General features: G+C 44.8%; 1 protein-coding gene across 50 annotated transcripts in view; it reads right to left on the bottom strand.

Annotated features, from left to right (window-relative positions):
* The window catches only part of EIF4G3 (eukaryotic translation initiation factor 4 gamma 3), a 376,646-nt gene that overhangs the window by 34,087 nt on the left and 327,223 nt on the right, over positions 1-15,336 (bottom strand). For all 50 annotated transcript variants that reach the window (XM_089301376.1, XM_089301377.1, XM_089301378.1 and 47 more), the window contains 3 exons: positions 13,065-13,285; positions 10,095-10,213; positions 2,757-2,929 (listed from right to left, as the gene is read on the bottom strand). In XM_089301376.1, coding sequence (XP_089157502.1) covers positions 2,757-2,929; positions 10,095-10,213; positions 13,065-13,285 — 513 coding nt within the window. The remainder of the gene's footprint in view (positions 1-2,756; positions 2,930-10,094; positions 10,214-13,064; positions 13,286-15,336) is intronic.

Raw genomic sequence — 15,336 nt, 5'->3', positions numbered from 1 at the left:
TAAGACAAAGAGTCAAAGGGGAAAAAAGAACTTCCCTCCAACACATTCCAAACTGAAATATTAGTATATCAACTTTCCCACAGGGCACACATTTCATGTCTATTTTCAACTCTGTTTTAGTTCTCAAAGTCATCCCAGCTGTCACTTAAAGTGAACTACACCCATCCACCTCTACTAGACAGTTTTTAAAGTTTTCTGCAATCATTATCTAAAATGACCTTATCAACACTGTTTGAAATGCAACTGCCTAAACAACCTTGTTCCTACCTACATATTTATGGTCCCACTTAATTTGTGTCTTAAAGGTATTCAAGTCCTGAAAATTCCAAGAGGACTGCTTAATGTTGTCTTTGCACAAGGGTGTGTGTGTGCGCGTGCGCCTGTGTGCTTACAGTTGATACAGCATTTGTAAGGAAAATTCCAAAGGATCTAAACTTTATTTGTAAAGTCCATTTAATGTTTTTACTTTATTACATTGCAGCAGTGTGTGCCCTGAAGAGCACTGTAGGGAGAAATGGCTGATTCACAGCTGGTTCACAGGAAACCCCAGTCATCACAGACCTGGGGATCCAGGGACAAACTGCGTGCTTCTCCAGCTGCTTACAAGTTGGCACGTAAGCAATAGCAGCACCCACACAGGCTGATTCCAGATATTCCCCCACAGTATTACAGAAGGACAGAAATCTTTGCATACCTAGATTAAAGAGGCCAAAGACTAGAGCATTTCTGTGCCTCCAATGAAACAGCCTCTCTGGACATAATTCAGACTTTATTTAGAAGGGACTGAGAAATACTAATCTATTTGCAAGAAGCTTCTTGGTGGATAATGACATGGACTTTCTCATTTCCACCTGAGAAAAAGGTGGGCACTTAATTATCAGGATTCTCCACTTAGGAAACAACAGTACAATTTTTACAGGTTTTAGTATTAAGATGGCCTGGGCAAGTCTCTATCAAAAGCTAGGCCTGGGGCCTCTGCAATGTCTACAGCTGCAGAAGGAAGCAAGGTTAAAGAAAGCACAATAATTGCTGAGACACTGAAGTGTTCATCTCATTTCTACTTAAATAAAAGGTTACAACTGTGGTCACTGACAGAAGCAGCAAACCCCCACCACCAATGAAAGTACAGCCACCATGTCTGGACAGGACACGTTTTCTTCAGAGAATCACATAAGGAAATGTAAATATCTGAGATACCCTAGAAACCCAGCGAATACCTTACAAATTCAACTAGTCAATGAAAGCGCCTCATTCTTCTCTGGGTCTTTCTAGACGTGAATCAGCTTCTGAGTACAGTTTGAAGAGACATAAAATGGTAAATAGTAATCTAACATTTTTATTTCCGGAATTTTCTAGGGAATGCATCATAATATATACGTACAAAGTTGATATAATAGTTATTTCAACCATAGTTTCTAGGGACCGCCAAACTATAGCTTTAAGTGAGCTGAGGGCAGGGGTTCTTTTTATGTGATGGTCTGTAGATAAGTTCATTTGCTTTTACTAACATTATACTGGAGTGAACTGCAGATTTCTCTTGAAGCGAGGGAACTCTTGTAGCCTTAAAGGCCAGCAACAGCAGCCAGTTCTGCTAAGTTTGGAGAAATCTGGCTTAATGCTTAAAAATAACTTTTTAATGTTCCTAGGAGCAGCTATACATTTTCCAGGACATTGAAGGTAATGTCATCATTCCCTACAAAACCAAATGAATGTACTTAGGAGACACTCAACCATTACATTATCCTAAGAGGTTGCCATATCTGAAATGACTACAGAAAGGTAGATGGTGGTTTTTTGGATGTGTATTTAGTTTGTAAGAATATGAGCATGTCAAAAACATATTTAAAAAGAGGAAAAAAACTTAAAATAACAAAAATTCTTACATCATTTGACTCAGTGAGTACATACCCAAGTATACACTGAAATGACTATAAGGTGCAGATGTGAATTTGACGTCCAGGCCTCAGGGAGTTTCAGTTCTTTAGCACAGAATAGGCACCTGTCAGTGCAAGGTGTGATTCTGTTTCCTATTTGGTACAATATGGCTCCTAAAGCAAAATTTTCACTGCACGTAATTTTTACCTTAATTTTTTTATTTTAGATTTAATGGTTTAAGATTTTTCAGAGGTCAGGAAGATTCTATGGCTATACCCCAAAGAACCCAATTCATGCACTTATGATGTTGGCATCCAAATACGTGAGAATCTGACAGGAAAGGATGTAACCCTAACGACAGCCAGGTTTCCCCAACCAGCTGCTAGCAAGGGTCAACAAAACCAACCTGGAATAGACCCAATCATTAACAACACGGAGTCACATATATTTCTTTGGAGTCTGAGTAGACAGACAAGTACTTTCTGGCCCAAATAAGCATGATTTACTGAAAAGGATAAGGCTTTAGGTGTAAGTCAATTTTCTAGAATTTTTCTCACAAAAGAAAAGTATTTTCCTGAAAAACCATGCAGAGGTTTATGGGTAAATGAGCTGGTGCAGGCCTCAGTTTCCTTGAGGCCGAGGGTTCTCTATGATCATACTGACATCACGGTATTGGCCTAATGATAATGCACTGAAGGCCAGAAGATAACCTTCATTCCCTAGCACAATCTATACACTGCTACCACATAAACCAGCACAGTATCACTCTATGAGAACTATTCCACATGAACATGTTACAGTGGACACAGTTTTCATCTTCAAACATCAACTACGACCCAAGAGCCCAGAAACTGAACAGCACTCTTGAGGCGGGCACTGACCCTTTGAAATAGTCGTGCTTGCTGAGTTTTTCTGACTGCACCAGTTGATACAGCAGTTGGCCCATATGATCCCTGGTGATCTGGCTCCTTTCCAGGGTGGACTCCACTCCCACTCGCACAAACACATGGAGTAAGTGCTGGGCATTCAGCTCCTCCACACACTGCATGGCTTCCTATTCAACAGTAAAGAAAGGCTTACTCCAAAATCTGGCGTTGAGAGAAATGTTAAATCTTTTATTTATGACAAACTTAGCAGAAAGCTCCATGAACAAGACAGTTTTCATTTTCATGTTTTTAACATAATACAGCTCAGTAAAATGTAGGCTAATATAGACAACAATCATTAAAAAACTAATGGTGTATCTTAATGGACTAATATGCTTAACAATTTAAAGATCATCTAAAGGAATGGAGTGAAAATGCATTTTTCTATACAATGGTTACCCATTTTATGATCACTTAAAAAACTGAAAATGGTATATTATGAGCTAGAAATTCAATGTCACAATTCAAAGACCTTAATGTAGCAACTGAAGTTATTCTGTCTGCACAATCTTCAATGACTTACAAGGTCTTCCTTTGTAGGCAAGGTGGATTTATTTATTTATCCAAGAGGCAGAGTTATGGAGAGAGAGATTTTTCATCTGCTGGTTCACTCCTCAAATGGCTGTAACGGCTAGGGCTGGGTCTCCCATGTGGGTGCAAGGGTCCAAGCACTTGGGCCATCTTCCACTGCTTTCCCAGGACATTAGCAGGGAGCCGGAGGGGAAGTGGAGCAGCTGGGACTAGAACTGGCACTCATATGGGATGCTGGTGCTGCAGGCATAGGCTTAACCTACTATGCCATGGCACCGGCCCCAGAAAGTTAACTTAAGTGATATGGCGAAGCACTGTAACCTGTCGGAAGCCTTTGTGGTACAGGGCTCATTATCTGGTGCTTCCTGTGGAGGGATCTGGTGAGGTCAGTGTTTTTGGTCTGCAGGATAAAATCGTGGCAGCCAGGGTCACTGAGTCACCAACATAGAGTGCAACTCCCTGCATTCAGCTACTGCAATTTGTTTGGTGCCCCGAGTCCAAAATTTTTTGGTTCTATCTTTGAAAAAAGCAACACTGTTGAAGGGAAAAATGCACGAGAAGAGGGCAGTCACATGGCTGCAGAAAGGAACAAGGCTAGCCGTGCCGCGGCTCACTAGGCTAATCCTCCGCCTAGCGGCGCCAGCACACCGGGTTCTAGTTCCGGTTGGGGCGGCCGGGTTCTGTCCCGGTTGCCCCTCTTCCAGGCCAGCTCTCTGCTGTGGCCAGGGAGTGCAGTGGAGGATGGCCCAAGTACTTGGGCCCTGCACCCCATGGGAGACAAGGATAAGTACCTGGCTCCTGCCATTGGATCAGCGCAGTGCGCCAGCCGCAGCGCGCCAGCCACGGCGGCCATTGGAGGGCGAACCAACGGCAAAGGAAGAACTTTGTCTCTCTCTCTCTCTCACTGTCCACTCTGCCTGTCAAAAAATAATAATAAAAAAAAAAAGGAACAAGGCTGGTTTTAGTCTCACACTGATGCTGCTTTTTCCCTCTGCTACTTTATTAACATCTCTTCCATGCTCACTTCTTCTCTAAAAATATTTCAGAACTACAGAGAAAGAGTATTAGAATGTAAAACTGCATTTTCCATTGGTTTGGGCTAGTTCATTTAGAGTTTTGTCTCTAAACATCAAAATAAAATTAGTATTGATACAGTAGTCAATACAAATATTATGGGGGGGGTGAGTGGTACAGTAGTTGACACCACTAGGGATGCCAGCTTCCCACATCAGAATGCCTGAGTTGGAGCCACAGCTTTGCTCTCCATTCCAGCTTCCTGCTAATGTTCAGCCTGGGAGGCAGCAGGTGATGGCTCAAAGTGGTTGGATTCTTTTTTTTTTTTTGACAGGCAGAGTGGACAGTGAGAGAGAGACAGAGAGAAAGGTCTTCCTTTGCCGTTGGTTTACCCTCCAGTGGCCGCCGAGGCCAGCGCGCTGCGGCCGGCGCACCGCGCTGATCCGATGGCAGGAGCCAGGAGCCAGGTGCTTTTCCTGGTCTCCCATGGGGTGCAGGGCCCAAGCACCTGGGCCATCCTCCACTGCACTCCCTGGCCACAGCAGAGGGCTGGCCTGGAAGAGGGGCAACCGGGACAGAATCCGGCGCCCTGACCGGGACTAGAACCCGGTGTGCCGGCGCTGCAAGGCGGAGGATTAGCCTAGTGAGCCACAGCGCCGGCCCTTTTTTTTTTTTTTTTTTTTTTTTTTTGACAGGCAGAGTGAGAGAGAGAGAGACAGAGAGTAAGGTCTTCCTTTTGCTGTTGGTTCACCCTCCAATGGCCACCGCGGCCAGCGCGCTACAGCCGGCACACCGCGCTGATACGATGGCAGGAGCCAGGTACTTATCCTGGTCTCCCATGGGGTGCAGGGCCCAAGCACTTGGGCCATCCTCCACTGCACTCCCTGGCCACAGCAGAGAGCTGGCCTGGAAGAGGGGCAACCAGGACAGAATCTGGCGCCCCAACCGGGACTAGAACCCGGTGTGCCGGCGCTGCAAGGCGGAGGATTAGCCTAGTGAGCCGCAGCGCCGGTCAGTGGTTGGATTCTTGCTACCCATGTGGGAGACTCAGACTGAGTTCCTGGTTCCTGGCTCCTGGCTTAGGCCTGGCCCAATCCTGACTGCTGTGGGCACTTGAGGGAGTGAACAGGTGGAAGAAAGATTTATTTCTCAGCATGGCAACTTGGCATAGTGGGTTAAACTGCTGCCTGCAATGCCAGCATTCTATATGGGCACCAGTTCGTGTCCCAGCTGCTCCACTTCCAATCTAGCTCCCTGATAATGCACCTGGGAAAGCAGCCGAAGATGGCCCAAGTGCTTGGGTCCCTCTACCCATGTGGGAAACCTGGAAGAAGCTCCTGGCTCAGTCTTCAGCCTGACCTTGGCCTGGCCGATTCCTGGTTATTTTAGCCATCTGGGGAGTGAGCCATCAGATGGATGATCTCTCTCTCTTTTTAAGATTTACTTACTTATTTGAGAGATAGAGTTACAGACAGAGAGGTCTTTCATCCGCTGGCTTACTCCCCAAATGGCTGCAATGGCCAGAGCTGAGCCAACCCGAAGCCAGGAGCCAGGAGCTTTTCCTGGGTCTCCCATGAGGGCACAGGGGCCCAAGGACCTGGGCCATCTTCCACTGCTTTCTCAGGCCATAGCAGAAAGCTGGATTGGAAGTGGAGCAGCCAGGACCTGGTGCCCATATGGGATGCCTGCACTGCAGACAGTAGCCTCACCTGCTATGCCACAGCACCAGCCTCTATAAATCTTCAAAAAAGTTTAGTTCTCTCTACCTTTCAAGTAAAAAAATTTTTATTTATTTATTTATTTATTTTTTAAATTTTTTTGACAGGCAGAGTGGACAGTGAGAGAGACAGAGAGAAAGGTCTTCCTTTTGCCGTTGGTTCACCCTCCAATGGCTGCCGTGGCCAGCGCGCTGCGGCCGGCGCACCGCGCTGATCCGATGGCAGGAGCCAGGAGCCAGGTGCTTTTCCTGGTCTCCCATGGGGTGCAGGGCCCAAGCACCTGGGCCATCCTCCACTGCACTCCCTGGCCACAGCAGAGAGCTGGCCTGGAAGAGGGGCAACCGGGACAGAATCCGGCGCCCCAACCGGGACTAGAACCCGGTGTGCCGGCGCCGCTAGGCGGAGGATTAGCCTAGTGAGCCGCGGCACCGGCCAAGTAAAAAATTTTTTGAAAGATGTTGGTTAGGGCTTCCACATCCCATACTGCGGTGCCTGGGTTTGACTCCTGGCTCCTGTCCCTGATTCCTGCTAACATGAACCTAGGAGACAGTTGTGGTGGCTCAAGTGCTTGGGTTCTTGCCACAAATGCTGAACATATAGATCAGGTTCCAGCTCTCAACTTCGGCCCTGGCTCAGCCTGGACTGTCATGGGCATTTGGGGAGTGAATCAGTCGTTAGAAATTTTCTGTCTTCCTCTCTGATTCTTAAATAAATAAATAAATACATTTTTAATATGTTAGGGCATCTCACATTCCATTCTGGAGTGTGGATTCAAGTCCAAGTTGCATCATTTTCCATACAGCTTCCTGCTAATGCATCCTGGCAGGCAGTAGATGATGGCTCAGGTGCTTAGGTTCCTGCCACCCATGTGGGAGACTCGGATAGAGTTCTGGGCTTCTGGCTTTGGTCTGGCCCAGCCCTGACTGTTTCAGCCATTAGGGGAACAAGCTAGAAGATCTCTCTCTCTCTCTCTCTCTCTCTCTCTCTCTCTCTCTGTTGCTCTGCCTTTCAAGCTGATGAAAACTTAAATTTTTTTTTAAATTATAAACACACATAAAACCCAATTTCCTAATCTGTAAAAATTGGTATTATAGTAATATCATCTTCAAGCAGATACGATAAGGCTTACTGAGCTAATACGTATAATATATGTAGGACAGAACCAAGCACATAGTAAGCTATCAGTAAATGTCCACCATCACTTGGCTTTTATTGGCGCTCTGCAGGCGGCAGCCCTGTGTACTGCACCATGAAATCCGCAGTCCTAACTGACTCTCTCCCTTCTGCAAGGCAGGCTTGGCCTCAAGATTCTCACAAGAGTCTTCCTGTGGCACGTTAGGAATACTGAGCTTTTTTCCTTCCTAAATCCCAATTCATTACAGGGTCATGTTTTTTTCTTTCAAAGGAGACTTTGTGCATCCTTTGAATTATGTCTGAAGTCAATTTCTACTGCTTTCTTACTCTTTTCATCATTCTCAATTTTTCAATTTTCTCATGAGGTTTTCACATTTCCCATCACTCACTCTACCCCAACCCAAGCTGTGTTGTCCATATACAAGAATACCCATTTTCCAGGAGTCTTTTTTTTTTTTTTAACGTGAGTAGAACTTGTCTTCTTATAAAAAGTTGTGTGGAATTGGTGGGAGAGTGGACAAACGGAATGATGGAATACAATAGAGAGCCCAGAAATAGATCCACATCAGTACAATCAAGTGATCTTTACAAAAATCAAAGGCAAAGCAGTGAAGACCATCTTCTTAACAAATGATGATGGAACAGCTAGATATGCAGATGGAAAAATGCATCTAGAGTGAACTTATACTACATGAAGACTCACTCAGAATGGATCACAGGCCAAAATGCAAAATGCAAACCTAAAATTCCTAGAAGATAACACAGGCAAGAAATCCAGATGACCTTGAGATTGGTGATAACCTTTTTTTTTCATTTTCAATTATCTTTATATACAGAAGATCGATTTAGTATATATTAAGTAAAGATTTCATCAGTTTGCACCCACACAGAACATAAAGTGTAAAGTACTGTTTGAGTACTAGTTATAGCATCAATTTACATTGTACAACACATTAAGGACAGAGGTCCTACATGGGGAGTATGTGCACAGTGACTCCTGTTGTTGACTTAACAATTGACACTCTTGTTTATGGCGTCAATAATCACCCTAGGCTCTTGTCATGGGTTGCCACGGCTATGGAAGCCTTTTGAGTTCACCAACTCTGATCTTATTTAGACAAGGTCATAGTCAAAGTGGAAGTTCTCTCCTTCCTTCAGAGAAAGGTACCTCCTTCTTTGATGGCCCATTCTTTCCACTGGGATCTCACAGAGATCTTTCATTTAGTTTTTTTTTTTTTTTTAAATTTTTTTTTTTGACAGGCAGAGTGGACAGTGAGAGAGAGAGACAGAGAGAAAGGTCTTCCTTTTGCCGTTGGTTCACCCTCCAATGGCCGCCGCGGCCGGCGCGCTGCGGCCGGCGCACCGCGCTGATCCGATGGCAGGAGCCAGGAGCCAGGTGCTTTTCCTGGTCTCCCATGGGGTGCAGGGCCCAAGCACCTGGGCCATCCTCCACTGCACTCCCTGGCCACAGCAGAGGGCTGGCCTGGAAGAGGGGCAACCGGGACAGAATCCGGCGCCCCGACCGGGACTAGAACCCGGTGTGCCGGCGCCGCTAGGCGGAGAATTAGCCTAGTGAGCCGCGGTGTCGGCCTTTTTTTTTTTTTTGCCAGAGTGTCTTGTCTTTCCATGCCTAAAATACTCTCATGGGCTCTTCAGCCAGATCCAAATGCCTTAAGGGCTGATTCTGAGGCCAGAGTGCTGTTAGGACATCTGCCATTCTATGAGCCTGCTGTGTATCCCACTTCACATGTTGGATTGTTCTCTCCCTTTTTTATTCTATCAGTTAGTATTAGCAGATACTAGTCTTGTTTATGTGATCCCTTTGACTCTTTTTTTTTTAAGAAGTTAGAATAGCTACAATTGCTTTTCTTTTCTTTTTTTTAAAGATTTATTTTATTTATTTGAAAGAGTTAGAGAGAGAGATAGAGACAGAGAGAGAGGTCTTCCATCTGCTGGTTCACTCCCTAGATGCCCGCAACGGCCGGAGCTGCGCCGATCTGAAGCCAGGAGCTTTTTCCAGGTCTCCCATGGGGGTGCAGGGGCCCAAGGACTTGGGCCATGCGCCACTGCTATCCCAGGCCATAGCAGAGATTTGGATCAGAAGGGGAGCAGCCGGGACTGAAACCGGTGCCCATATGGGATGCCGGCACTTCAGGCCAGGGCTTTAACCCGCTGCGCCACAGCGCCAGTCCCAATCCCTTTGACTCTTAATCCTATCATTATGATCAATTGTGAACTGAAATTGATCACTTTGACTAGTGAGATGGCACCGGTACATACCACCTTGATGGGATTGAATTGGAATCCCCTGGCACATTTTCCAGGAGTATTCTTAACAAATGGATTCCATTATATCAAGTATATTCTTTGTCTCTTTCCAAGTCAGTGTTAATTATTTACTTTGCTATATTTCAAAGGTTTTTTGCAAAGCACTCCTCTCTACCTCCTAGGTGGGAGACCTAGATAGAGTTACAGGCTCCTGGCTTCAGTCTGGTCCAGCCCTGACAATTGTAGGCATCTGGGGAATGAATCAGCAGATGGAAGATTTCTACCTTTCCACCTCTCCAAAAACCAAATGAATAAATAAATAAAACTTAAAAAATATATATATCAAAGTCAATTTGGTTTTCCCTTAGTGGGGATGGATGAGTATATATTCTCTTTTTCCTCTGTTCAATAAAGTGAATTACAGTATTAAGTGAAAAGAAAGTACTTGGCAAAAGTGTATCAGAATTAAACAGACTGAATTGTGTAAGACTTGGATTTGTGCAGGACTCAGTCTAAGTCCTATCAGTTCATGACGACACTGATTTAGACCAGAACAAAATTAGCATTTCTCCCTGTTACAGAACTTTCTGTATTGTTAATTTCTATTTTTAATAAGAATCTCATTTACCTTAAAATCATTAATGTGTAGAAATTCATCAATGATAGACTTAGACTTCCTCTCCACTTCGTCTTCTGACAACGAAGGCTTGTCAGGGACTGACATTGCCGAAGTTTCTGGTTTCACTACTAGGGATGTTAAAAAAAAAACAGTGAGAGAACAAAAATAACAAAAATTACCTTTAAAATGGTGGGATTAGATATTTAGGAGTTTCTTCACTGCTTGTTCATTAAAAGCAAATACAAATTTGAGGAAGCAAGACACTTAAAAGCATAACAGAGAAACCTTTTACTATAGAATAGTACTAAGTAACTTCATAACTACAGTAACAATCAACAAGACTTAGGAACATGATGCACTCTCCTCTTTCAGTTCTTTCTGTACTTGGATTCCTCCACACTGCTTTGTGGGTGGAGGGCACCGGAGGCTTCCCGGCCTCCACAGGTCAGAGCCTTGTCTAACGCAGAGCTCCTCCACACTAGGTTTTGATGCCTGTGAATATGCTCTGACTCTTCCTGTCCCTGAAATGCTGTTCCCTGCAAACCTGTTCCGAATGACCTCCGATCGTGCTCTAGAAACTGCCTCCTATTTATTCTGTGTTTCCGTTTTCACACTTGTTTCATGGGAAGAAGTGTGTCTACCATCTTTTAGGGCTATTAGGAATGAGGAATTAACTACATGTAATACTCAGAACATTACCTGATAAACACAAAGTTCTCAAAAGGTATCAGATGTCATGATGATGATGAAGACAGTGATAGTGACAGTCTCTCCACATCCCTGTTCCCCAATTCAAGGTAGTTCCTTTGTTAAGTAATCTCTTAGAACTAATTTTTGTTCCTTCTTAGAAGCCTTCTCAGATTGCATCTTTTGTGAAATTACTTGGTAAAGGTTTTGCTGACTTAAGGAAAAACAGAGATCAGGCACCTAATACTCACCATTGATGAATACACAAATGACCCAGACAATAAATATACATAAGGCAGCTGGGCTACACTAGACTCCGCACAGACATAGTTTCATATACTATCCTGCTATGTTCAAAAGGACCTAGCACAGGTAAGAAATGCACATGTCCACAAAACTATATGATTTGAGGTCTATGTCATTTGGCAAAAGACATTTCAATCTGTCTCTGAAACCCATTTAGTAATGTAGTTACAAGAAATAATTTAAAGAACAAAACAAATTTGCAAGGTATATAAATATCATAAACAATCTGCATTATTTCATGACTGAGATTTAAAGTGGTGTGGGGGTTTGGCAGGCTAAGCCACTGTGTGGGGTACTCGTAACACAACTTGAGTGCCTAGTTCAAGTTCAAGGCACTCAGTACTTAGGATCCAGCTTCCCGCTAACACATCTGGGAAGCAGAGATGATGTCCAAAATACTGGGTTCCTGCTACCCATGTGGGGGATCCAGATGGAGTTCCTAACTCCTGGCTTCCAGCTGGTCCAGCCCTGGCTGTCAGAAGCATTTTGGGGGGTTAATCAATAATTGGGAGATCTCTCTGTCTCTCTGTCTCTCCCTGTCTGACATGCTACCTTTCAAATAAACAATACGCAAATCTGAAAATAGAAGATGCTGAAAATTCTTTAAACTGGTTTTTTTTATCGCTTTGATTACTGTCCTCCTCCTTCTCATCATTAAAATGACATATAATAACTTTTGAAAATTTGTCTTTATCAGATAACATTCGGAGTGTTTACATGTAATTAATTTCTCATTCATATGACTGTACGTGGGCCTGTGCTGTGGCATAGTGGGTTAGGCTGCAGCCTGCTATACCAGCATACCATACTGGAACGCTGTTCTATTTCCATCCAGCTCCCTGCTACTGTGCCTGGGAAAGTAGCATAACGTAGCAGCGGACGGCCCGAGTGCGTGGGCCCCGTCACTCATGTGGGAGACCTCAGATGGAGGCTCAGACTCTGGTTTCCATCTGGCCCAGCCCCAGCCACTGCGGCCATTTCAGGGAGTGAACCAGCAGATGGAAGATCTCTCTCTTATCCTCGCTCTATATAACTACCTTTAAAGTTAATAAACACATTTTAAAAAATAGATTAATTAATTAATTAACTAATTTGAAAATCAGAGTTAGAGAGAGAGAGTGAGGGAGAGAAAGAGAGATCTTTCATCACTGGTCACTTCCCAGATGGTCACTACAGCCAGGACCAGGCCAGGCTGAAGCCAGGAGCCATGACCTTCTTCTAGGTCTCCTACATGGGTAGCAAGGGTCCAAAGCACTTGAACCATCTGCTGCTGCTTTTCCCAGGCCATCAGCAGGGAAACTGACTGGAAGTAGAGCAGCTGGGACATGAACTGGAGCCCATACGGGATGCCGGCATTGTAGGCAGTGGCTTTACCTACTATACCTACCACTGCATCGGCACATGAATAAATCTTTTTAAAAAAGCAAATAATGGCCTTATAGACAGATGTACTTATCCCCATATAACAAATGAAGAAACTTAAACATAGATAGGCTAGATATATGAGGCAATTTTAGAGTATTATCTGAGAAGCACCTCTAATAATATACACTAATATGCACACATCCAGAGAGCACCAGGATGAAGAAGGCAACAGAAGACAACCTGAAGCCTTCTTTTGTTTCGCCTTGTAATGACTCAATAATGTGAAGATTTCTTTCTCTCTTTCAAGTAGATAAAAATTAAAAAACACTTAAAAATGTGAGAATTTTCAAACTGTGAAGGGCTTTCCACAGTCTGCACTCAATTGGCAACATAAAGAGGGTGTCAAGCAGGTCTGTAGAAATCCACAGCAGAGGAGCCATCAGCACACTACCACCTGCTGGGCACCGGCAGCTGCTCCCTAACTTCTAAGGCACTGGTGCGTAAGCCACTATCAGGTGATGACTCTGACATCCACTGCGGCCTCAAGTCTCTTTTGTGTTAGTCCTTCCAGGTTTAAGGCTCAAGCCACCTGTATCTGCAGGTGCTTGCGCGAAGTCTCACCTGACTCCCGTGCTTTGCTGCGGTCGGCCTCGGAGCTGCTCCGCTCCACATCCGCGCCTCCTGTCAGCTGCTTCACAGTCTCCAGCATCTCTCTCCTCTGCTCTTCTTGGGACTGATTGTCCAACAGGTCTTTGCTGCTGCCACCCCGTGTGAAGGTGTTTGGACGCGACGAGGCAGACGCCAGGGGTTTGTCATTCTTCTCCCGGCCCACACTCCCGCGACTTAAAAGACAAAACAACACTTTTCAAAAAGAAAGACTACCCCATCCTCTATATATTCAAATGGTTCAACAACATTAAGACTTCCTAACAGTAGGCAAAATAATTTTTCACAGGTAGTATTCAAAATATGAGGTACCAATTATGTTTCAAAGTATAACTATTCGTATAAACAAGTGAAATCAGCTCTTTTAAAGGGAACAATTATATAGATACTTTAAAATTTTTTTCTAATGGTAAAAGGGATATCACTTAAATTTTTAAATGTCAGCAGGAATTCTATTTTCCTTTAGAAAGATATTTTAGAAAAAAAAAGTGGGGGCTGGCACTGTGACATAGTGGGCTAAGCCTCTACCTATAGTGCTGGTATCCCACATGGGTGCCAGTTCACATTCCACTGCTCCTCTTCCGATCCAGCTCTCTGCTTATGGCCTGGGAAAGAAGTGGAAGATGGTCCAAGTGCTTGGGCTCCTCACCTGTGTGGGAGACCTGGAAGAAGCTCCTGGCTCCTGGCTTTGGATTGGCCCAGCTCCAGCTGTTGCAGCCATTTGAGGAGTGAACTAGTGGATGGAAGACCTTTCTTTCTATCTCTCCCTCTCTCTGTAACTAACTCTGCCCTCCTAAATAAATAAATAAAATCTTAAAAAAAAAAAAAAAAGAGAGCCGGCGCCGTGGCTCAATAGGCTAATCCTCCACCTTGCGGCGCCGGCACACCGGGTTCTAGTCCCGGTTGGGGCGCCGGATTCTGTCCCGGTTGCCCCTCTTCCAGGCCAGCTCTCTGCTATGGCCAGGGAGTGCAGTGGAGGATGGCCCAGGTGCTTGGGCCCTGCACCCCATGGGAGACCAGGAAAAGCACCTGGCTCCTGGCTCCTGCCAGGATCAGCGCGGTGCGCCGGCTGCAGCGGCGGCCATTGGAGGGTGAACCAGCGGCAAAGGAAGACCTTTCTCTCTCTGTCTCTCTCTCTCACTGTCCACTCTGCCTGTCAAAAATAAAAAAAAAAAAAAAAAAAAAAAAAAAAAAAGTGTGATAAAAGAATGGGCTAAATGAATGACAGGGAAACAAATACCATAATAACATGATGTTTCTATCTCAAAACTTATGCACTAGGTGGGTGTTGTGGCACAGCGGATTAAGTCACCATTTGGGATGCCCACACCCCATGTCAGAGTGTCGGTTTGAGCCCCGAATCATCTGATTCTTGCTTCCTTCCTTCCTTCCTTTTTTTTTTAAAAAAAGATTTATTTATTTATCTGAAATGCAGAGTTACAGAGAAGGAGAGGTCTTCCATCTGATGTTTCACTCCCCAGATGGCCACAAAGGTCAGAGCTGTGCCGATCCTAAGCCAGGAGCCAGGAGCTTCTTCTGGATCTTCTACACAGGTGCAGGGCACAAGGACTTAAGCCATCTTCCACCGCTTTCTCAGGCCATAGCAGAGAGCTGGATCAGAAGTGGAGCAGCCAGGACTCGAACCAGTGCCCATATGGGATGCCGGCACTGCAGGTGGTGGCTTTACCCGCTATGCCACAGTACCGACCCCTCACCTGCTTTCAATCCAGATTTCTGCTATTGCAGCTGGAAAGGCAGGGGAAGATGGCCCACTTACTTGAGTCCCTGTCATCCTCGTAGGAAACCTGGATGAAGTTCCAGGCTCCTGGCTTTGTCCTGACCTAGCTGTTGCAGGCATTTGAGGAGTAAATCAGCATATGTAAGAGCTCTCACTCTCTCTTATATACCCCTCTCTGTCTTTCAAATAAATAAATATTTAAAAAGAAGAAATTATACAATGGCACTTTATTCAGAACCTTAATGCTTGTTTTTTTTTTTTTTTAATGATTTATTTATTTAATTTGAAAGAGTAGCAGAGACAGAGGGAGAGACAGAGAGATCTTCCAACCATTAGAAGATGGCTGCAGCAATGGGCCAGGCTGAAGCCAGGAGCCAGGAGCTTCATGTGGTGCTGACGTCCCATATGGGCACTGGTTTGTGTCCTGGCTGCTCCTCTTCCAATCAAGTTCTCTGCTATGGCCTGGGAAAGCAGTAGAAGATGGTCCCA

The sequence above is a fragment of the Oryctolagus cuniculus genome, chromosome 7 (assembly GCF_051225735.1).
Source record: "Oryctolagus cuniculus isolate XC-2025 breed Fujian yellow rabbit chromosome 7, ASM5122573v1, whole genome shotgun sequence".
In the NCBI taxonomy this organism is placed as follows: Eukaryota; Metazoa; Chordata; class Mammalia; order Lagomorpha; family Leporidae; genus Oryctolagus; species Oryctolagus cuniculus.
Note: the sequence above shows the minus strand (reverse complement) of the source record. Positions and strands in the feature narration are given on the sequence as shown.